Source organism: Seriola aureovittata, chromosome 13 (genome assembly GCF_021018895.1).
Source record: "Seriola aureovittata isolate HTS-2021-v1 ecotype China chromosome 13, ASM2101889v1, whole genome shotgun sequence".
Taxonomy (NCBI): Eukaryota; Metazoa; Chordata; class Actinopteri; order Carangiformes; family Carangidae; genus Seriola; species Seriola aureovittata.
The window spans coordinates 2,160,883-2,182,329 of NC_079376.1; the positions used below are offsets into that span (position 1 = coordinate 2,160,883).

The window sequence follows — 21,447 nt, forward strand, 5'->3', positions numbered from 1 at the left end:
ATTTGAAGCCGCTGCTGCCTCTGGAGTCCCGCGAACCTCAAGGTGTAGGATCCTCCAGAGATTTGCAGTTGTGCTTAAACCTGTTATTCGGCCGCCGTTAAACAACACTCACAAGCACAAACGGTTGCAGTGGCTCAGAAATACATGAAGACTAATTTTCAAACAGTCTTGTTTACTGATGAGTGCCGTGCAACCCTGGATGGTTGGTGGATGGCCACCATGTCCCAACAAGGCTGCGACATCAGCAAGGAGGGGGCGGTCAATTAATCAACAACAAACATGATAAAATGTTTAAATGTGTCCGTGACAGAGACAACACAGGATCTAGAGACAGATTCTAGAGTTTGTGCTTTTCTAATTTCTCTTATGAACTTATCAATTTAAATAACAATGAAAACACTGATTCACCAAAGTGACTGTTAGATTCATCATGAGGCAGATGGTCAATATGAAGAAACACTCAGTACAATTTAATCACAGGTTTATTTATTAAAAACCTTTTCAATGACAAAAATGAAGTTGTGAATAAAACTAATGAACATGAGCTGTTCTACACTGACACCTGCTGCACAGTCTGAACTGTCAGTGTTCAGTTCACACTAAAGAGTGTGTGAGGTCACACATCTGTCTCTGAGGTCACAGCATCACATCTATGAAGAGTCTGGTTCTGCTGCAGGTTGCGGTTCTGGTGGGTCGGTTCCATCTGTTTCCTGCTGAACAGCGTTTGATGTTAAACTGGTCGATACTTTCACCTGTGGAGGAGCTGAACACGTTCTGCTCGTCACATGTTGTTACTGTAGAGATGAAGTAAAAGGCAAGAAAGTGAATCTGAACTGAGGACAGAGAATAATAAACAACTAGAAAACTCCTGGAGAACTTCTGAATGTTGCTGCTGCTCGGTGCCTGAACTTCACTCCTCGTTTCCATCTGCACGAAGGACGAGACTCTCAGCTTCATTCATGTGGTAGAGACTCGTCCTGACTCTGACCTCAGTCCCTCAGGAAGCCTGAAGCTGTGACACCTGAACACAACAACCTCACACTGATGGTTTCAAACCCAGATTTATCCCCACAACCACAGCAAGACATGTACACACACACACACACACACACACACACACACACACACACACACACACACGTACACGCACTTACAGAAGTGGATCTGCAATAAACTTTACCTCTTCATCCCCATATCGACGACAGCTGAGTCATTCTGTGCAACAGCAGCCATTCGTGTCTGAAACGTTTGGTGAGATGCTGAAGGCACAAAAATGTGTTTCCAAATCTCAAAACCGTTAATTCAAGTTTCCTGCCATGATATTAAATGAAAAAATACTATTTTTTTTAGCCATTTTTCCTGATCTCATGCAGTTACTCTGGATGATCTTTGTAATTACCTGACACCAGTAGTTCCACCTTTCACTTCCCGTTTCTAGAAATTATGATGGTGAAATTCTTCCAAATAATCATATTGTAGCATTAAAAAAGTTTAAGTTAATGAACTTATACTGTCTGTTCTACATCAATATAACAAGAATAACATCAACAGGTTTATTCTGTGTATTATATTTATGTTACCAACAAATGCTTCTCTAATTTTTCTCTTAAATTGCCAGCATGTCATATTTATTCATATATATGTATATATATATATATATATATATATATCTATATATATATATTCCTTTTAAATCTTGTAAGGGTAATTACATCACAGAGGTGACAAAATATGTATCTATGTAAATTAATTTGAAAAGTTTAGGGGAAAAAAGTTTCTAAATAAACCACATGGGACTCAAATGTTATATTTAGGGTGCATGTATTTAAATAGAAAATATTTTTGTCACATACTTGAAAAAAAAATAAACAACGAATGTCCAAACTTTGGAGTCAGAGTATATCGGCTTATATCTGCTAATCGTTCCTCAATAACAAACAACAGAACAAAGAAATGTTTCTAAATGAGCCAGTAAACTGAGTCTTTGTGTAAAATCACTGAAGTTCCTCACGTTGTTTCGTGGCCTAGAAAATCTCTGAAAAGTGCCGGACTTTGTTGTTTCTCCTAACTTGTTTATTAAAAGATGATTTTTTTTTACATAGTGTTAAATACAATCTCTTCAGAGAACAGACGTCTGAAAGCAGGTGAACAGATGTGAGATCATGTTTGATTTAATGTCCTTTCAGTAGACCCACAATATAATATATCTCTCTGTAATTATTTTAAAACTCAATGCAGCTGTCAGTTTTCAATCTTCAGTTGGAAAGGATAAAGAAGAATCTTTAATTCATAGCATATCTGTGCAAAACAGGGAGAGTCAGGTCCCAGAGCCCATCAGCAGCTTGTTCGCTCCTCACATCGAAGGCACCAGAGCAAACATCTTTAAAACGAGCCTCCTATCTTCCGTCAGGATGACCATGGTGCATTTCTGGTGTGTAAGTCAGGAGAACGATCATGACCCACAGGTGCAGAACCGCCTGGAAAGAAATTGATGAAGCATATTTAGTTTTCTTTTATTAATCAGTAAAATTGTTTTCTCCTGACACGTCTTAAATAAATCCTCACCATGTACAGGATAACGAAAACTCTGGCCATCGGGTAACGTCTCAGGAAGATTCCAAGTCTGATGCTAAAATGACAAGATTTTCTATTTATCACTGGGAAAATATTTCACAATAGAAAACAAAGTAATTTCAGTCCAACAGTGAAGGAGTGAGATCTTACCTGAAACGGTCGATGGTGCTGGCTGCCTTACGCACTTTACCGTAAACTCCTGGACTCTCCTGATCACTGAAGAGGACCGGTGTGTTTCTCTGCCGCGCTACTGAAATGACGACACACAGGCAAGGCATCATGGGAAAAGAAATCAGTGGAGTCAGAAAGAGAATATAAAATCTGAATAAATAAAAAAAAAAAAAACTAATGCTTGAAAGAAAAACTAACCCACTGAATTTTAAATTAAGGACTTGGTAAATTCTAGTGCTGCACAATTAATTGAAATACAATCAAAATTGCAATGTGTTTTTTTCCAGTGAAAGTAAAATCACGATGGCAATATGATTGTTTCAGCATGTCGTGCAGCCCTGGTAGATTCTGTTGGTTTGGAGTCGATATTCTGCAGAATGAGGAAGTGACTGTTCTAAGTCTGAACAGAAACGCTTGCAAAGAAAGTCTTGGATTTATTTCTTTTCTGTGCGGTGAAATGTCACCTTCAGGGACTAAAAGCTTCATCGAGGCTTTAAAAATGAAAATATTCATGACACGTTTCCCTGTGGAGGAAATGTTGATAAATCTGCCCCGCCGCTCTTGCACCAATCATTCTGCTCCTGACCTCAGTCTTGCCTACCTGGCCCCTCCAGGCCGCTCATGTTGATGGCCGGCCCTCCGCTTTGTCCTCCCTGAGCGTTCTTCAGCTGCTGCTCCAGACGCTCCAGCTGGAAGACCAGCGAGCTTTTCTCTGTGCCCAGAGCCTCCAGCATCGTCTGCTTCTGGATCAGCGTCTCCGTCAGCTGGTGGAGGCGATTCTCCAGCTCTGTTTGGCTGCTGCTGCTCAGAGTCTTGTTGGTCAACTGGGAGAGTAAACACATACCAGGATATGGATCATCACAGCTGACAGGTGTGGATGTTACCACCCTGCGATGGCAACAAAAGGAAGCGTTTGTCTTCTTTACTACAAACCAAGCTCACAGGAAGTGCGCTCTGCGTTCACATGCCTGTACAGCTATAAAGTGACTGACCTGGTTCCTGAGTTTTTGGATTTCATCCTCTCTGTCTTTGATTCGACTTTGCAGAGTTGTTTTGGCTCGATGGTTCTCTTCCTCCAGGTACTGCAGCTCCTGGGGTTTAAGTGAAACACAAAAACATCCCACATGAATTAAGGGTTTGATCAGACATAGAACAATTAGGAATTATGAAAACATTTGAGACAACTTCTATCTTTTTTTTCCCTCCCCCCTCACCTGTTTGTAGCGCTCAGCCTCAGCCTCCACTTCCTGTTTAACCCTGTTCTGTAAAGCCTGTTGCTCCTGTAACTGCACCTGCTGCTCCCGCCACGCGTCTGCCTCCGTCAGGGCCTGAGTCTCCAAATCCTGAGAGAGAAAAACATGGCTCCTTCAGGTCACAGATACAACAGACACAGCTGGGACACATCCCAGTGAAACCATGACCTCATCAACATCATCAACATCGTTTTTCTTTTCCTGTCGTTTCCAGCATCTCACCTGTATCTCCGTTCGAAGTGTGTGCACTTGCCCCTGCAGTTTTTGGATCTCCTCCCTCTGTAACTCCTTCTCGTGACGCACTTCCTCCAGCTCCAGAGCCATGGCGCCGCTCCCGTCCAGCGTGTCCAGACCAGATCCCTCCTTCAGACTGCTGATCAGCTTCTCTTTAGACTAGAGAGAAACATTTACAACATTATTAAAAACCTTTCAGAAAAATGCTAAAATCCAAGTACAAATTTATAGTAAAAAGAAAACATAAAGCTTGAAAACAACAACGAAACATTCTTGTCAAGAGGAAATTTGAGCCTTGGTGCTAATGCTACCTGATGATGTTCTGCAGGGCCTGAGCAAGGCTTACTTGTAGGATGCGTGAAGCTTTGTGCTTGTAGTCCTGTAACTCTTGCTTGGCAGACTCAGCTGCAGCTTTGGCACTTTTCAGCTGCTGGTGGAGGTCGTCGACCCTGAGCTTCTCCTCTGCGGCTCGTCGCTCCGCTGCAGTTACCGTCTCTGCAAGGGTCTGCCTCTCAGCCTCCAGCTTGGACAGTCGACCAGCATACTCACTCTGCACAAGAGAAGAAAATCAAGTCTTACTATTTACGTACGGACACCCAATAACTAAAGGCAAAGCTTCGCTCTCCGTCAGCATCGTACTGCATGTACCTGCATCTGCCGGTAGCTGTCCTGCTCCCTCCTGACAGCCAGGTCCGACTCTCGCAGCCTCTCCTGGATCGTCTCGAGAGCTTGGGACTGCATGCTGCTCCCTTCTGTGTGGTCCTGCACAATTCTGAAAAGCAAAAAAGTACCATGGTATCTAATTTCTTTAAAACCTGAATCTGATCTCTGCTTCAAAAGGTGATCATGTACCTTGACCTTTCCTTCTGTGCCTCCTCTAGTGCAGCACTGCGGGACTTCAGCAGCTGATCGGCTTCATCCAGTCTGATTTTCAGCACCGCCAGCTGACCGTCTTTGGCTGAAAGCGCCTCCGTCAGGTCGTCGACCTGTGACCGAAGTTCCCGTAACGTTCGGTCAGTATGACACTGCTCCGAGTTCCATTTGTCAGCTCGTAGTCTTGCCTGGTTCAATTCTGCAAGAGTAGAGAACAACTCGGTCAATACAGAGGCAGAAGTGCAGACACGTCGACCATCATCGCTCCTGATTTATCTTTTGTCTTACCGTCCTGCAGGTCTTTTGCTCTCTGGATGACTGAAGCCATCTCGTGGTTGAGGGAGGACACTTCACTGCGCAGCAGCTGGTTCTCCAGACGCAGACTGGACAGGATCTGGCTCTGTGGCTCCTCTGCAGGAGGAGGAGGCTCCTGCCTGCCGGACTCCTGAGGGACAGGCAAGCCCGAGTCTGAGCTCTCAGATGTGTCTGTGGCGGCCGAGTAGGGGTGAAGAGAGACACAAATATCAGACATAAATGCCAGAAAATAACTACGTTATACATGTTGTGTATATGTAAGGCATGAGAAATCTGGCCTCCTGCTCTTCTTGCTCAAATACAACAGTTTTTCTTTGGGTTTTGGACGATCATGCCAACTGGAGACATCACCAACATCCCTGAGAAACTGTGAATGGAATTGTTTCTAATATTTTAAGATTTATTGTTTAAATATATGTAATCTTAAATAGTTTCTATCTTTCTTTGAAGTTGAATTTTTGATGGAAACATTTTGCTATTACCAGAGTGATACGATAACCTAACACCTCTACTCCACAAACATAACACTTCTTCCTTCGCTGACAGAAAATGATGAGATAACCACTGTGAACATGTGGGGTCGTCTTCATACCTTGGCCTTGCTCTTTAGCAGAGCTCTCCTCTGACGTTTTGATGCTGTGAGCAGACAGCGAGCTCAGGCTCGAGGCCCTGGATACTCCGCGGGTCGAGGGGGGTGTGGACGGGGCTGAGGGGATGGCGTGAGGAGTGGTGGATGGAGGGGGTGTTGGGTTTTCGGCCTCTGTAACTGGAACTGCCACTTTCATAAGTTCCCTTCTTGAATCCCTCCTGTTGCTGGCCGGAGGCTCGGAGCTGTTCAAAAAGTCAAAGAGCATGTCATCGTCCACGTCCTGCTCGCTCTTTCTGGGCCTCACAAAGCCAGATGACGTCTTGGCAGAGTTGTTAGCGCTGCTGCCAGAACCAGACGGGGTACCGGCCACGTTGGCTGTGCCAGCCAGCAAGGTTGCATTGGATCTCTTGATGTTGCTGGCTGCTGCGGAGATGAAGCCTATTGCATCGTGGGAGGATGCATAGTTCACAGCTGTGTCGGCCTTGTACCCTTCAGTGTTGTACTCAGGTTTGACGGTGGATTCTCCTTCGTAGGGCGACGAAAAGGAGGAGGTTCTCTCCTGGCTTTTGCTCAGGGCGGTGGCAGCTCCCTGGTCCACTTTATTCAAGAAGTCTTCAGCTTTCCCAGCCAAGTCAGTAAACCAGGACATTTTCAATCCTAATGGCAGAAACAACAGCTCACTTTGAGGATGACAAGGCCCTTTTAGCAGATTCTCAGCCAACATAAGTTCCAAGATGTTAAGGTTAAGAGCCTGAGAGCAGGTTTGCTAATGTACTGTATATATTTGTCTTTCCTTTTAACAATATACGTAAGAGCAGCAGTGGTGTAAAGCTTGCAAGTTCAACGCCTGCACTGAAATTACAAATCTGGGCAGTGAAAGTGAGGGAACGACACTTGCCCCTCCCTCATTGCCACCAATAAGATTCCTCTAACTGCTGAAGTGGAGCTGCTCAGACCGACTGTGGTCGTACTGAGCAGCTTCCATGTGTGAGCGTGTGAACAGGGTGTTCCTCGCTAAGACAACTTGGCTCTCAGTGAAACTACCCTGAATAAATAAAGGTTATATTTGTGTGATACCAATAGGCCAATTCAAACATTTGATTACAAGTCTTAATCACTTAGAGTGTAATTATTTAATTATTCTCTTTTCTAATCTGCAGTTATGAGTGTTAATGTCATCATATTACTGTCTACATGGTTGTGCATCTTAATGCATATTCAAAAGCATTTAAATATACACTCTGATCGCTGTTTATATGTATGAACACATCTGAATGTATATTTATATTATATCGCTGAAAATGTGCATTTCTACAATTAAAATGTATTTTTGTTATTATAGATCTCACCTGTAAATGAGATCTCACTTTGACTTCCTGATTAAATAATGTATATATATATATATATATATATGAAGGGAAGTGGTGGTGCATGCAAAGCAAGACAGGCTGTAAGTTCTTTTGTCCATGTTCCTGTAGAATATACAGTATAAATCATGACTCACTGATTTCATTTGGACATGCATTGGGGTCCAAGTAAAGTCAGTGAGTCATGATTGGTGCAAAGCAGGTACAGTATATAATCCTGCATAATAAACAGAATGACAACAACGAGCCGCAGGTGGTTAATGTTAAGATTACATTAGGGACTTTGTTGTTAATTATCTTCCAGTCATTGTGAGCAGCCTGAGAGACTCGACTCAGGGCTGACAACTCTCCTGCACAGGCTCAATGTCTGCACAGCTACGATGCTAACACAATCACTCCACACAGTCAAAGCAGGCCGGTTAGTTTGTTTCCCCACTCAGATACACGGAGATAAAGGAGTTATCACGGGGGCTATGAGTAGCTGCAGTCATCATACAGTAAAACTAATGTAAACACAGTCGGTTCAACAGAAACTCCATTATAGCTAACGAGCTAACGAGCTAACGAGCTAACGAGCTAGCTGGTTCCTGAAGCAAAGCCTCTAACGTACCGTTTCGAAACGACGTCCCGGTCCCTGAATGTCTCCGGTCACCTGGCTACCGCCGAGGTTTAACGGCTGCACGTGAACAAGAAAACCAGCTTGGATAAACACAGTCAGATGTCATTATCTGTCAGAGAGGATGTTGGTAGTCTTTTCGATACGTGGACCAGGAAGCGGCGCTACGAAGGACCCCACAACAGAGCGACCTGAGACGCGCCTGATCAAAATCCAACCGACGCACCTTTCAATGATGCACCTGCAATAAGAACCGGTTCCTTCTCTGTGAAGGGAAAGATATTCATTGCAAGATATGGAAAGAGGTTTATCCTTGTACTGACCTCTTACATCAAAAGTTTAAATCAGATTTTAATAGTTGTACTTTTTGCAGTTCAAACACTGAGACCATAGAACATCTTTTATTATTATATTTGAATACTTAGCAAAAATACTTTATACATAAATGTAATTTCTTCATACCGACACCTATATTAGATGCCTATTTAAATTAATGTAATCTCATATAAAAACGTGTGAAATGCTGTTATATTAAAAAAAAAACATCTGTATGAATATTTATGCACTTTAATACCTGACAGATCCCTTATTTTGTTTCTTTATTTTATTTTAAATATATTCCTGTTTATTAAGTTTTTTCTTTAGTTTTCTTATTTATTTATTCATTCATTTTCTTTCTTCCAACCTATATTCCTATTCTTGTTACTGCTTGCTCAGTTGTTCCTATTATTTCTGTATTTATCCTAAATGTGATTTGTGCCTGTTTGACTGTTATAAAGATTGTTAATAAAGAAAAAAAAACGTATTAATTTACTGATTTAAGTAAAAATACTGTATGAACAGTGGTGGAAAGTAACTAAGTACATTTATTTTATTTATTGCACTCAAGTTCAGTTGTACAGACGTTCATCATTCTGAAGAAATGCCGTTCTGCATGAGGAGAACTTTTATTTCTGGTAATTTCAGCATGTTTTGATGCTGGTATTTTGTTGTCAAGGGCAATTTAAATGGATTTCATTGTGGCAGAATAAATACTAACATTTTATATTAATGTTCACCTACTTGTATTTTATATTTGCTTAAATTATACATGCTTAAAATTGTCCTTTTAAAAAGTTCAAGCTACATTGTTTTCAATATAAATAGTAAATGTCTCCACAGAGTTTGTGATGCTTGTGAGGTCTTTTCAGTCTGGTTAAATATAGTTAAAAAGATAATCGACCTCCTCGGCAGGTGACTCACCTTTAGATCAGAAAAGAGACAAAATGACACAGAAGTTATGAAACAGTGCCTCTTTATTTTTTTCCGCACTCACTCCAAAATGCATATTTACATGGCATGCCACATCAATACAGGAACTTACTATGGACACAATCGATAACATGTAGAATCTGATCTGGGAGTTAAGGGCGAGGGTTTTATCCCATGAACAACCAACCAAGAGAGAACAGAAACGAAGCAACACTTCTATAACCAGGCCAGCCATAGAAAAGGGTTTCTCTTAAAACGGGTCGTTTCAAAGACTTAAAAAGTGATAAATGTCCAGTTTCACATTGGTCATGGAGAGCCGTCGTCTCTGGTCAGGGACGGTGATCATCTACAATCCGCAAAAATACAAGAGGCTGTTCAAATTTGGGATGGACTGCAAAGACAGATGATCACACATTTTTTCGGGGTGGGGGTCGGGTGGGGTGGGGGGGGAATTTACAACATTAATTTGTTGCTGGTTGACTTCAACTCCATTAGTACAGCCTCAACAATCTAAGTCTTCTAAAATAGTGCCCTCCTTGTTCAAAGTAAAAATCCACAAGCACCGTGTCCTTTAGCGAGAGAGAGGAAAAAAAAAAAAAAAAAAAAGGAGTGGACTCCAGAAGACCAAAAAATTGGGGGAGGAGTTAAATACATAAAAAACACAACTCAGTATACGAGTCTGTGTGTTATAATGCGAAAATAACAAAACAACAAATATCTGGAGACGTCTCTTCTCAGGGAGATCCTTTGAGAAAAATCTTCACTCAATCAGTATTTCCTCTGTTTGGATAGACAGTCTGTTCAACATTCACACACACACACACACACACACACACACACACACACACACACACACACACACACACACACACACACACACACACACACACACACACACACACACACACACACACACACACACTCTCTCTCTCTCGCACAGCCAATTACACATGCATTGTGTTTTGTGGATGACGGACTGGCCACATCAGATCAGCCCCCTCCTCTTCTTGTAGTCCTCCAGGTTGAGGGACCTGCGGGGGGCGCCGTCCTTCACCGGCAGCGCGTTGGAGCTCACCGACAGAGACTTTGCCTCTGCAGAACACAAAACGTAAAATCAGAACATCTGTGCTAAACGACGACTTCGTGCTGCGACGAAGAAGAACCTCCTTCCATGTTAATGTCTTCTGAAGAATCATCTCACCTGCATTGGGAACCTGTAGGTCGATCTTTACGTCAAAATCATGAACTTTAAACAAGTCCTCGGAGAGGTCAGTGGTTGGCTTGGGGACATCTTTGTCTTTCGGGTTCATTTGTCCCTAAAATAAAAACAAAGAGACGTTTGAACTCCTCCGGGTAAAGACCAAGAGTCACGTTCATCTTAATGTCACTGTGGTCTCTACATTTTAACACCTTAAAATAAACAGATTATATTTAGTTTTCAGTATCTCCTGATAACTTTTAAAGTGTCAGTCCGTCAGTCATCCAGCCATCAACAATAAACAAAAAAGACATGCACTAAAAACTGGCAACTGCAGCTTTCTCTTTCAAAGAAGCTCCCTGACAGGATTTAGCCGACGGATTCTTCTGAACATGTTAAATGTATCACAGCTGGAGAAACCGCACAGCAATTTCCTGTTTGCATGACATTTCATTTGGCATCATTTCCACTTCCCCAAACAAACTCAAGTGAGAGACGTGAACATCACGTGAGAGTTGGCTCTCTGATCACGCTGACTGTGAGATTACGGGGCGGCGCTGCTGCTGCTGCTCACCAGTTTGTTCTTCTCTGCACTGGAAGGATCTGGCGTCGACCCGGAGCCGTACTTCTGGTTGAGATGAGCGAGGATAGCTGCGTGGACCGACGGGTCTCTGGCCTTTAGAACCAGGAGGAGCAAAATAACAGATGAGGTCATGAAGGGTCAACACTGTTTAATTACAAAAACGGTGCTTGAAATAATCATAGAGCTCTTACATTTGACACCATGGTGGGTTTGCACTGTCTCCGTGTGAAAGGGTCCATTTGTTGGTTTTTGGAATTTTGTCCTTCAGCCTGAGAGAGAAAAGGAAATAAACATCTTTAGATTCAACAGCTGACACTTACTTACAGTTACTGTGGTTTCTGCACCTCCGTCGTTTTCTGCTTGTTAATGTGCATTTGTGGGAAACTTGATTTAGTTTTCATTGTAAGTTATTATTGTTTTATATGTAGAGTTATTTCATATTCTAATTATTTTCAAATACGTTTTATTGTGCCAAAAGAAAATCAAACATATAGTGAATTGTAGTAAGATTATATTAATATACATTCACATTTATAAAAACATGATATGACGGTATAAGGATTGTCCCTGATGAACAAGAAAATTACATTAAGTGCAAATTGACAAAAATAAATGTGAGTTATTTTGATTATTTTCTGTGTTTGGCTTGATTTTTTTTACTGCTTTACTGATATAGTGTGATTTTAATAATTATTTGTTTTATTTGTTGTTTTTGTGTGAGGAGGAAGACTAGCGCCACAGAAGGAAAACCCTTCAAGAAATAAATATCATCATCATCTGCAGCTCGTGAAGAAAGAGACTGTTGTTGTCGGACAGAACGTTGCACCTGGCCGCACCCTTTAGTGCACACACACACTACAGGATGTGAACAGGGTGCAGCATGGACGTTTTCAACAAATCAATTCCTCAAACACTCAAACACTTCCGCGTTCGCAGCTTGTGTTCATCGTTTACCGCCAGTGTGTAATCAGTCGCCACAGGAAGCAGGTGTGTTCGGGGTCAGGTGAGGCGGACACTCACCACCAGAGCTTTCTCAGATTCAACGATATTCCAGCTTCTGTTCCTCTGGTTAATGTAGCTGGATGAAAACAGATTTAAAAAGAATAAAGTCACAACAATGATGATGTCAAAAAAACAAACAGGGATGTTGTTCAGGATTGTTTATTTAGAAAAATAACTTCTATGTTCTCTTCATACTCAGCAGCAGAGAAACGCCACTAACGAGTCCATGTTTTATTGACATGTAGATGTTGTTGGATATTAGATGAGATATTTGAAAACGTATTCAAATTCAAATAAAGTGATATAATAAGAGAGAAGGATGCAGCTTCTGTACCTGATGGCAGAGATGTTCTTGGTCCTCTGTCTGTCGAGAGCTTCTGCTCGTTCCTCCAGCTCGTTCAGCTCGTCCTGGATCACTTTCACTTTCTCCCCGTCTCCGCTCTCCTCCGCCATGGCCTTCGAGTCCGACGCACAGCGACACACGGAGACATTTAGACTTCCAGGGCAAATCTGTGATATCTGCTTTAATGATTTGTGAGTTTGATGGAAGTGTGGGAATCTACCACTACAACTTTTTTTACCTTGTCTTTGAGTAACTGCGTCTTCTTCATGGCGTAATTCGGTGGTGCTTTTCGGAATCTGTCCTTCTCTTTGACAATCTGCAGAAAGCGAAAGACAAAAAAAGAAAAAGGGTTTTTCTTCCTCTGCGTAACGCACGCGTCCTGGGAAACCAGTGACAGGAAGCAGACTTACATCCTCTATGTCTTTGTCGTTGAACTTGTAGTTCAGAGCTTCTTTGATGGACTGCTCCTTTTTGGTGATTTCGTCGAGAGTGGGGACTTGCATCCCCGCGACCATCATCTGCAAAGGAGGAAATCAACACAGAGAACGTTTCCCTCGCGGCCTGAACAGATTGTTCCCGTTCCTTCTTAATCAAACTTTACTGAGTCCATATTTTCAGATCCACTTACCGCCTCTTTCCACTTCATGAACTCGCTCTCTGTAAACTCCTGATTTGATACAAACTCGAGCCTGAAAACCCGTGTGTCCCCGCCATGCCTGAGGAAGACACACAGCGTCATACGGGCACATTTTTTAAGGAAGCAGAGAAGGTTCGTTAGCCGACGCTTCAGTAGCTACTTCAGTATGTATAAAGTATTTGTAACCGTATCACTACCTTAATTGTAATCCTTTGTTTGTTCGCGTTGATCCAAGTTGGTAAACCTTCGCCGTCTCCACCACGTCCACAATTTCAGCGACCTTTCAACAACAAGCAACAAGGACTCTGATTAAAATTCACTAACCAGCATTTATTTAATTAAATCTCTTTGTAAACCGTCGCAGATCTTCACCGTCACACAGGAAACCTAAAGGACACTTGAGCCAGCGCTCACCCTGTAAACTGGTTTACTGCTGCTGTTCCCGATCCCTATCCTCACGAAGCAGCCGGTCACTGTCTTAGCGAAGAAGGGCATGTGGCACCAGCGCTCCAGCTTGTTTCTGGACAGGCGGATCCTGTTGAGCTCGTCCGGTAATGAGACCGGCTGCGACTTCGGTGGAGTTTCCTCTTTTCTAGGAGCAGAAACACGACGTGAGGAGTTACGTGGAAGCAGCGGACAGGCAGCTCTCACCATTAATCTTCTATTGTTTTATCACTATGAGAAGAAAAACGTACTCATCATCATCGTAAGACGATGAACGCGAACTCCGATCGCTTTTGACGGACGACTTGTCATCGTCTTCCTCCTCTTCCTCCTCGTCGTCGGAATAAACCTCGCTGGTCTTCAGGGGCTGGCGTTTGGCCAGCAGCTCCGCTGCTCGACAAAACACACCAGACATCGACGTTTAGAACCGAGTCAATCGTCTCAACAGCCACAACAAAGTTTAAACTCTCACCTGTTTTGTTTTTCTTCTTCTCTCGCTCAGCTTTGAGTTCTTCCATGGCCTGGGACTTTTTGTCAAGTTTTTCGTCACGTTTGGATCGTCGCTCCTTGTTGTGTGACATAACCTGAAAGAGACATCAACCAACCAGCGTAAGTTCATCTGTAACTTTAATGTGGCCTTCAGAAAGAAAACTGACGTCATTAACAGTCATAAATCAATCTTTAAAGAGGCTGAACATGTTAGAATTTATTCTCTATTTTCATTTTAAAAAACGTATAAATGTCGTTTATGTCCGATACATTTTAAAACATGAAACTGGACTCACCACTTGTGTGTCTTGAACCTGAGATTGCTTCCTTTTTTCTTGTTCCTCCTCCTGCTTCTTCTTCTTCTCCTCTTTCTCTTTCTTCTTTGCCGTCTTCAGCTTCTTCTTAATTTCAAACCTGTCAAAACAAACGTAGTCTCGGATGAATAAACAGTCAGATCACTGCGAGGCTGCTGGTGAGAAATGTGATGAGGGGAAATGCTGAAGGTTGTTTTCAAATGAATGAAATATCCTGCTCGATGTTTTCTTCTGGTTCTGCTCACATCTGCTTGGTGCCTGTCGCATCATCGCCACTCACCGTCTCTTTAGCACCTCTCTTTTCTCGATTCTGTTGAACAGCTCTTGTTCTCTCTCCTTCTCCGTCATCTGCTCCAGACGAGCTCGGTCCTCCGCGTCTCCCATCAAGTCGTCGTCGTAACCGTCCCTGAACACATCGTCCTCAGAGGAGTCCGAGTCTGAGCTGGAGGACGAGCTGTTGCTCTCCGAGTCAGACACTTCACCTGACAGAGAGACGTTCAGACACAAACAGGAATCAATCAGCTGAACACTACAGAGGTGGGACGTCCTGAACCTGTCTGTGTGTTGGTCAAGACCATTTTTATTGATAAGCATTGACTACATTCAGCTTGAGCACAATCTACTCCTTTATTTTCCCCCAGTGCGCTCTCTACACCGGACAGTTTGCAGCTTTCAGCAGCGAGGAATGTGTTTTAAAAACTCATTGTGTGGCTGAAATGGGACGTGGAAGTGCTTTTACACCAGGAAGTGAAGGAAGCTTCACAGATGCTTGTGATGGTCACGATGTCTGATTAGGGTTCGGTTTGAACTTTGATGCTTTTATGGATCGCCTCATTTCGTTTTTATACGTATACACAAACACCAAGCTTAAAAATAAAACTAAAGTGAAACTACAATTTGTAACGTAATGTATATTATACTTTTCTTTTTGTAATAGGGACCAATATAAAGTTCACACTAAAGGTCATTTAAATGTTATTATAGCAGAGTTTTTCTGCAGAGATACTTATGTGTAAAGCCATTAAGAGACGCTGTGACGCAGATTATTCCTCTCACTCTTGCAGAGTGTATCTTTATCATCTTGATACGTGAACTGGACTTTGACCAGATCTCCGGATCCTTCCCCCAAAAGACTTTTCCTGTGTTTCCATAACTGTGTGGATCCATTGAGAGTGTAACACAAACACAAAGGAAGAAAGAAAGAGATAAACAACAGCTTGGATGCTACACTGTGTGCCAGCTAGGATAAAGGAGATGAGTGTGTGAGTCATCTAATCCAAGCCACCTAAAATACCTGAGGACATGGCAGCCTGTGATGTGTGTAATCTACAGATCAGAATATGTCTGCAGCTTCCACCACCACGATTACCTGAACCGTTTAACAGTGAAGACACATACCCTCCTCAGGTGCAGAGCTCTCAGCTGAGCTGTCTCCATCAGAGCTGCCGGACGCCGTTGCTTTATTAACCTTCTTCTTTGTCGCGTTCTTCTTCTCAGACCCTTTCCCTGGCTTAACCTTCTTCTTGCCTTTGGTGCCGCCCACCGTCCACTACACAAAGGAATGAAAAAAATACCAAATAACTGTAACTGGCCAATAATTGTGATCTATTCACTTGAACCCAATAACAACAAAAGCAGTCTTTTTTTTACATCCCAAACCATAAAGAGTGAAGTTTGTTCATACAAACACCAACGACCGTCGTACCTCGTCATCACTGTCAGATGTCTCTGAGTCTGTAGAAGCAGCAGGTTTGCTTACTGGCTCTTCCTGCTCACCTGAATCAACCCTCTTCCTCTTCGCCAACGACAACAGCTCCTGAAAATGAGAACACAGTGTTGTGGTTAAGGAAGTACATCCAAGGGAAATCACAACTTTGTTCCTGTGACTGTAGCCTCGCTCATATGCAGCGTCATGGGTGGACGTCTTTAAATACAGGTGTGAATAAACCCAAACTGCCTGGGATCCAATACCACAAGCCACACTCAGAGGTGAGATCCATGTGAGCTCATGCACAGAGTGGTCGTGTTTAAGGGCATGACTGGCCAGCTTTGCAATGTGCATATACTGGATCCAACCGCCCACACACAGCTATAGATATATACTAAGACAACAGTGTGATGGATGTACTTCACACGACACCACATCTCTTCTTGAATAGCAATACAGGCAGGAACAAATGTGTATTTCTGTTTAGCAGGTAAAATTACATGTGAGCAAGGAAGGAAAGTCGTATCACAAGCGGCCATCAAAACACTTTCTGATGTTGGTGCGAGCAGCAATTAGACACCAATTCTGAACAGGGCATGAATACATTTTAATGACATCACACACAAAAGCAAGAATGTGAACCTACAGTAATATACCTCTCTGCTTTGAGAAAGTGGAAAAGCAGTAATCCACACTGATTCAGTGCAAAATAGTGTATCAGCACTGATACTGGGCTTATTCAGCTAATCGAGTCCCGGTTACGATGTAACCGATTCACATTAAAAACAGTTTCTCTGCCTATTTCATCATAAAATTAAGTGTATTTGCTATGAGAAACACAGACTTCTGGTGTGTTGATTCAGAGTTAGTGCCACATTTCATCAGTTCAACATAGTGAGGTTTACAGATTTTAGATTTTGGGGAAAGGTGATCACTGGTATTGGATAGGTACTCTGCGTGGGAGAGTTGCAGCACAGGGAGAGAAAAAGTTAGGAACATTTAATACTGCAAACATCTGATATATATATAGCTGGTTTCATCAATGTGAACTCAAAACACAATCCTAGAGAAATGACCAGTTCTTAAGACTCCGAAACCTGCTGCTTTGAGCATCTTCCAGTCATCTGTTATTCACTACATGTGCCTGAGTTGTTAAGAAGTGAACTGTCAGGTAATGGACATGAGAGTTTACTGGTGATCAGAGGACCAAACAAACCCACTAATGATTTGTGAAAACCAGCAGTGACTGGACTTTTCTCATCTCTTCTGGTCACCTGTTATTCACTGCGTGTGTGAGTTGTCTCTGAGACTCCACCGCTTCTCTGTGTACAGTGAACATGGGGGTTTGAAGCAGCTCCACGGGGCCGACACGTTAGACTGTGAAGCTTCTTCAGACAACTTGCCAGCGCTTGTTTGACAACAACACCGAAATAGCAGTCCGGCTAAGTGACGTCACTGAGGAGATAAGGTTCGAGCTAAATCAAGTGCAGCGGCTCCACTACGGTTTCAGTTTGTGCAAACATGTCCCAGTCTCGCTTTGTCTAGAAGCCAACAAACAAATCCCTCCAAACAGCGCCGAACAGCTCACTCCTCCAACCACTAACAAAAAAAAAAAAAACAAAAAAAAAAAAGGCCCATGGCGCGGTATTTTCGTCACAACATAAAACTAGCGTTGAGTGCATCTCTCGGAATGTAACCTTACAATTAGCATAACTTAGCTACCTGATGCTACGGCACTGTTTTCTGTGCTGCCGCAGACACTTCACTCGGTGCTGGACAGCTCAAAGAATCACACGAGAAAAACCCCAACAATTGGTTTGTCTTTGGGAATGGTGTGTTTACTCAGAAAGGAGGAAAAGGTTGTGAATAAGACAGGCCTGCTCTCAGCGAAGCCAAACACAGCGCAGTCAGTTAGCATACATTAGCTTTCACCTCAAACTACGGGCAACTTGAGACGCGATCGCTTGCATCAAAATCAAAAAATGCGCACCTACCTGATCTAAATTATCGTCGCTAGCACTGTCTTCAGAGTCAGAGTCAATCACGACTCGACCTTTCCGCTTCTTTACATTCACCATGATTAGCTGCACGGCTAACCTGCTAGCTACCTCTGTGTCGTCTAAATGTTTGCGGCTAGCCGTTGCTGCTACCTAGCTAGTTGGCTCTGCAGTCAACCACACAAAGGCACTACTGAGCATGCGCGTCCTTATTGATACTGTGATTACCGCTGGATTTTACATCCCTCACAGTGGAATAAAAATCAAATTTAAGCTTGTGCTTCTTGTATGATTTTATTAATTACTGAAAAATTGAGAAAATGTCAGAATGACTGCGACAGTTAGCTGAGATAGGAACTACATATCTACAGTGAGTGTGCAAGTCCGGACACCGATGTTTGCTGCACTAAAGCTACATTCAAGGCCCACGACGAATCAACCTTTAGCTGTTGTGCAGCTGTGTGTTACTGTGGTCCATGTGGTTCATTTCTGTGACAATGTGTCCTGAACGCAGCCCAGGTGCTTCAGCTGGGTTTCCTGTTTGGACCCGGACAACCTTGGATTTTTAAGCGAGTGCACACGAACGGTTTATAGATTGTTTGTAATTTACAACAGAGCTATAAAGAGATATATTCATGTTGTAGTCAAACCTTAAACACGGACAAAGTCCTGCAAACCGGGAGCGCATGCACGGAGTAAGTGGAAACAGATTGTGTTAAACATGATCCTTAAATCCTGTTCATTGTAATGTTTGGTAACACTAGCTAGCTACTCCCTGTGTCATTAGTGTTATCCTATAATTAACTTATTCCAGGTGTCAACATTAAGATAAATCCAATTCAAAAGAAACTGTATATTCTTTAAGTGTGAATTTAATTTTTACAGTATAATATATAATAATATATAAACAGTATATTTATAAAAGGAGAGAGCTGATAAACACAATAAGGAGCAAAGAGACACGAGTCAGACACACAATGGATGACACATGAAGATTTATTAATATTAACACACATTTCAAGAGGACATTGGTGGAGCTCAAGAGCTTAGCAAGCAACTAAGTCGAAAAATAAAATAATTAATACAATTGACCATAAGTGAAGCACCTGTGAAGAGGACCAATAAAATAAGCAAAACACAGATCATATTGATCACAGATTATAAAAGTAAGATATTCCTTTATTAGTCCCACAGTGGGGAAATGTGCAGTTTTACAGACAGACACTAGCAAGTACTTAAAAAAGATAAATGATATAATAATATAATATGTACAATTTGACATTAAATATAAGAAAGCACGAGACAATAGCAGCAGATAAGTGATATATATTTATAATATATATACTTTCCTTCATTTGAATCTTTCTTTAAATCCAAGAAACCTAATATTGGTTATTCATTATCACCCTGCAACTCGTGTGTTGACACCACTTTCCCATGTGATGTATCCCAGCAGTGAATCATCCAGATCAACACTGAAATGTCTCTGCCAAAGATCACACGTCTCCCTTCACTGAGGCTGCTGAGCTCCATCCACCAGCAGCAGCTGCTCCTCCCCTCCATCACCCCCCTCACTGTGCCCAGAAGAGCTGTGATCCAGGGTGAATACCGACGGCCCGGACAGCCCAAAGAAGACAAGTTTCCATGGCAGAAGATTAAGTTTGACTTAACGAAGGGTTTGGAGGGAATAAAGAAGCATTTCACGCTGCTGAAATCGGAGTTCTCTGACCGCTGGGTCGGTCCAGAAGGAAAACCAATAGTTGAGCACATGCTGGAGCAGAACAGGGTGGTGTGGGAGTTCAGAGGTCCAGAGAGCCTGGAGCAGTGGACGGTGTCCTCAGATCGCGAGATAGGAGGACAGAGTGAAGTTTATTTGAAGCTCGGCAAAAACAATAATACCTGTTTTCTGTACGGGACTCTGAGCTCAACTCCTCCAAGAGACGGAGAAACACGCTACAGTGGATACTGCACCATGCGTTCAAAACAAGCACTGGTTAGTACTGTTTTTAATTTCTAGATTTTGTAGAGTAACACATTCACTTAATTAATTAAATCCAGGGTCATAGCTCTGACGAGGGCTGAGCTCATGTCCTCAGTATTTTCTCTGGAAATCTGGAGGAGTTCAACAACCAGGGAGATGTTGTAAGAGGCTGATTTCACAACTCACCAAAATTTTATTCTGGACCATCGGAAAGAAATCTTTGAAAAGAGACTTTGCAAAATAAAATTTACAGAAAATGTAATTGTTTTTTGTTACATTATTTTATTTTTGAGTTGTGTGATGCTGCATTTGCTTGTAGCTGGGAAATGTCTCTATTCTAGTAGAAAATTCCAGGAAATATTTCAGTATTTATCCTTTAATCTACCAGTTTAAATTACATTCCTAATACACAATACACCAGCTGAAGTACCAGACTACTTCCTGCTCCTCCTCTGTGGTTTATTGGTGTAAGTTTGTATTGGAATGAAAATCCGTTGACATCCAACATGTGGAAATTCTCAACTGTCCTTAAACTGATGTTGGTGGCGGTTAGATGACTACAACACGTTCTGTCGCTCCTAGGCTTCATTTGATAGGAAGATGCACTACGACTGGTCCAGCTTCAACACCCTGCACCTGCGTGTGCGCGGCGATGGCCGTCCATGGATGATCAACATCGCAGCAGAGACGTACTTCTCTCACCAGAAAGACGACATGTACGGTTACTTTCTGTACACCAGAGGAGGTCCCTACTGGCAGGACGTCAAGGTATAACAGCTCCAGCAAAACATATTTTAAAGCCTGTATATATATAAAAAAATAAAAAAGTTACAGGAACCTTTTCTTTCAGGAATAAGCAGCGATTCTAATTCTTGTGTTACATATTTACAGATCCCTTTCTCCAAGTTCTTCCTTTCACATCGTGGGAGGATTCAAGATGATCAGCATCCTCTCTGGCTGGACAAGGTGGAGCTGAGCAAATTCATAAAACTGCACCAAATACAGACTGAAAAGATATTTTAACCAGTTCACTGTTTTTACTTACAGATTAACACCATTGGATTTACCCTGGGAGATAAAGCAGACGGTGCGTTCCAGCTGGAGATCGATTTCATCGGCGTCTGCAAAGATTACGCTCACACCGAGGAGTTCGCCTACGAGGTTTACAAGAGGAATCCTGAAGTTTGAACGCAGCTCTAACGACACTGCAGACGAACTGAAGAGAGCTGCACTCCTACCAAACACGTCACTGTCATACATGACTCATCTGTATGTTTCTGTTACACGTGGTCAACTGTAACTGAGTCAAACATTTATGTTGTACGGGAAGAAGAAGGTTCTTCATCCAAAAGGACAAAGTGATACCTGGAGCTTGTTGAAGATAAAACAGGACAATAACTGAAGCAGTTGCTGCAGCATTCATTTCCAATTCCTCTATTTGTGACACATGTTCCATTGACAATAAAAATATTTTCCAAGTAAATTCTGTAAAATTGTGCCACAGATTC

General features: G+C 42.4%; 3 protein-coding genes across 4 annotated transcripts; 1 reads left to right on the forward strand and 2 right to left on the reverse strand.

The window, feature by feature from the left end:
• Nucleotides 1-464: 464 nt before the first annotated feature.
• golga5 (golgin A5) lies at nt 465-8,175 on the reverse strand. Its single transcript, XM_056394243.1, has 13 exons — nt 7,987-8,175; nt 6,013-6,666; nt 5,394-5,591; nt 5,085-5,304; nt 4,881-5,004; nt 4,579-4,782; nt 4,221-4,391; nt 3,960-4,088; nt 3,738-3,836; nt 3,347-3,569; nt 2,725-2,824; nt 2,566-2,629; nt 465-2,477 (listed from the first exon to the last, which is right to left on the reverse strand). The coding sequence occupies exons 2-13, from the start codon at nt 6,656-6,658 to the stop codon at nt 2,397-2,399; spliced, it is 2,259 nt and encodes a 752-aa protein (XP_056250218.1). The 5' UTR covers nt 6,659-6,666; nt 7,987-8,175; the 3' UTR covers nt 465-2,396.
• Nucleotides 8,176-9,269: 1,094 nt separating this feature from the next.
• rtf1 (RTF1 homolog, Paf1/RNA polymerase II complex component) lies at nt 9,270-18,184 on the reverse strand. Its single transcript, XM_056393622.1, has 18 exons — nt 17,956-18,184; nt 15,959-16,069; nt 15,652-15,802; nt 14,534-14,735; nt 14,236-14,353; nt 13,923-14,034; nt 13,702-13,840; nt 13,421-13,598; nt 13,204-13,286; nt 12,998-13,085; nt 12,780-12,887; nt 12,608-12,685; nt 12,361-12,482; nt 12,045-12,102; nt 11,216-11,293; nt 11,016-11,117; nt 10,445-10,559; nt 9,270-10,335 (listed from the first exon to the last, which is right to left on the reverse strand). Exons 1-18 carry the CDS (start codon nt 18,037-18,039, stop codon nt 10,229-10,231), a joined length of 2,034 nt encoding a protein of 677 aa, XP_056249597.1. The 5' UTR covers nt 18,040-18,184; the 3' UTR covers nt 9,270-10,228.
• Nucleotides 18,185-18,417: 233 nt separating this feature from the next.
• Nucleotides 18,418-21,422, forward strand: ndufaf1 (NADH:ubiquinone oxidoreductase complex assembly factor 1). 2 transcript variants are annotated; one of them, XM_056393623.1, is made up of 5 exons: nt 18,418-18,653; nt 19,412-19,951; nt 20,522-20,707; nt 20,831-20,905; nt 20,987-21,422. In XM_056393623.1, the coding sequence occupies exons 2-5, from the start codon at nt 19,439-19,441 to the stop codon at nt 21,125-21,127; spliced, it is 915 nt and encodes a 304-aa protein (XP_056249598.1). In that variant the 5' UTR covers nt 18,418-18,653; nt 19,412-19,438; the 3' UTR covers nt 21,128-21,422. The 2 variants fall into 2 exon arrangements, with proteins under 2 accessions (XP_056249598.1, XP_056249599.1); XM_056393624.1 differs by having other exon boundaries at nt 19,415-19,951.
• Nucleotides 21,423-21,447: the final 25 nt, after the last annotated feature.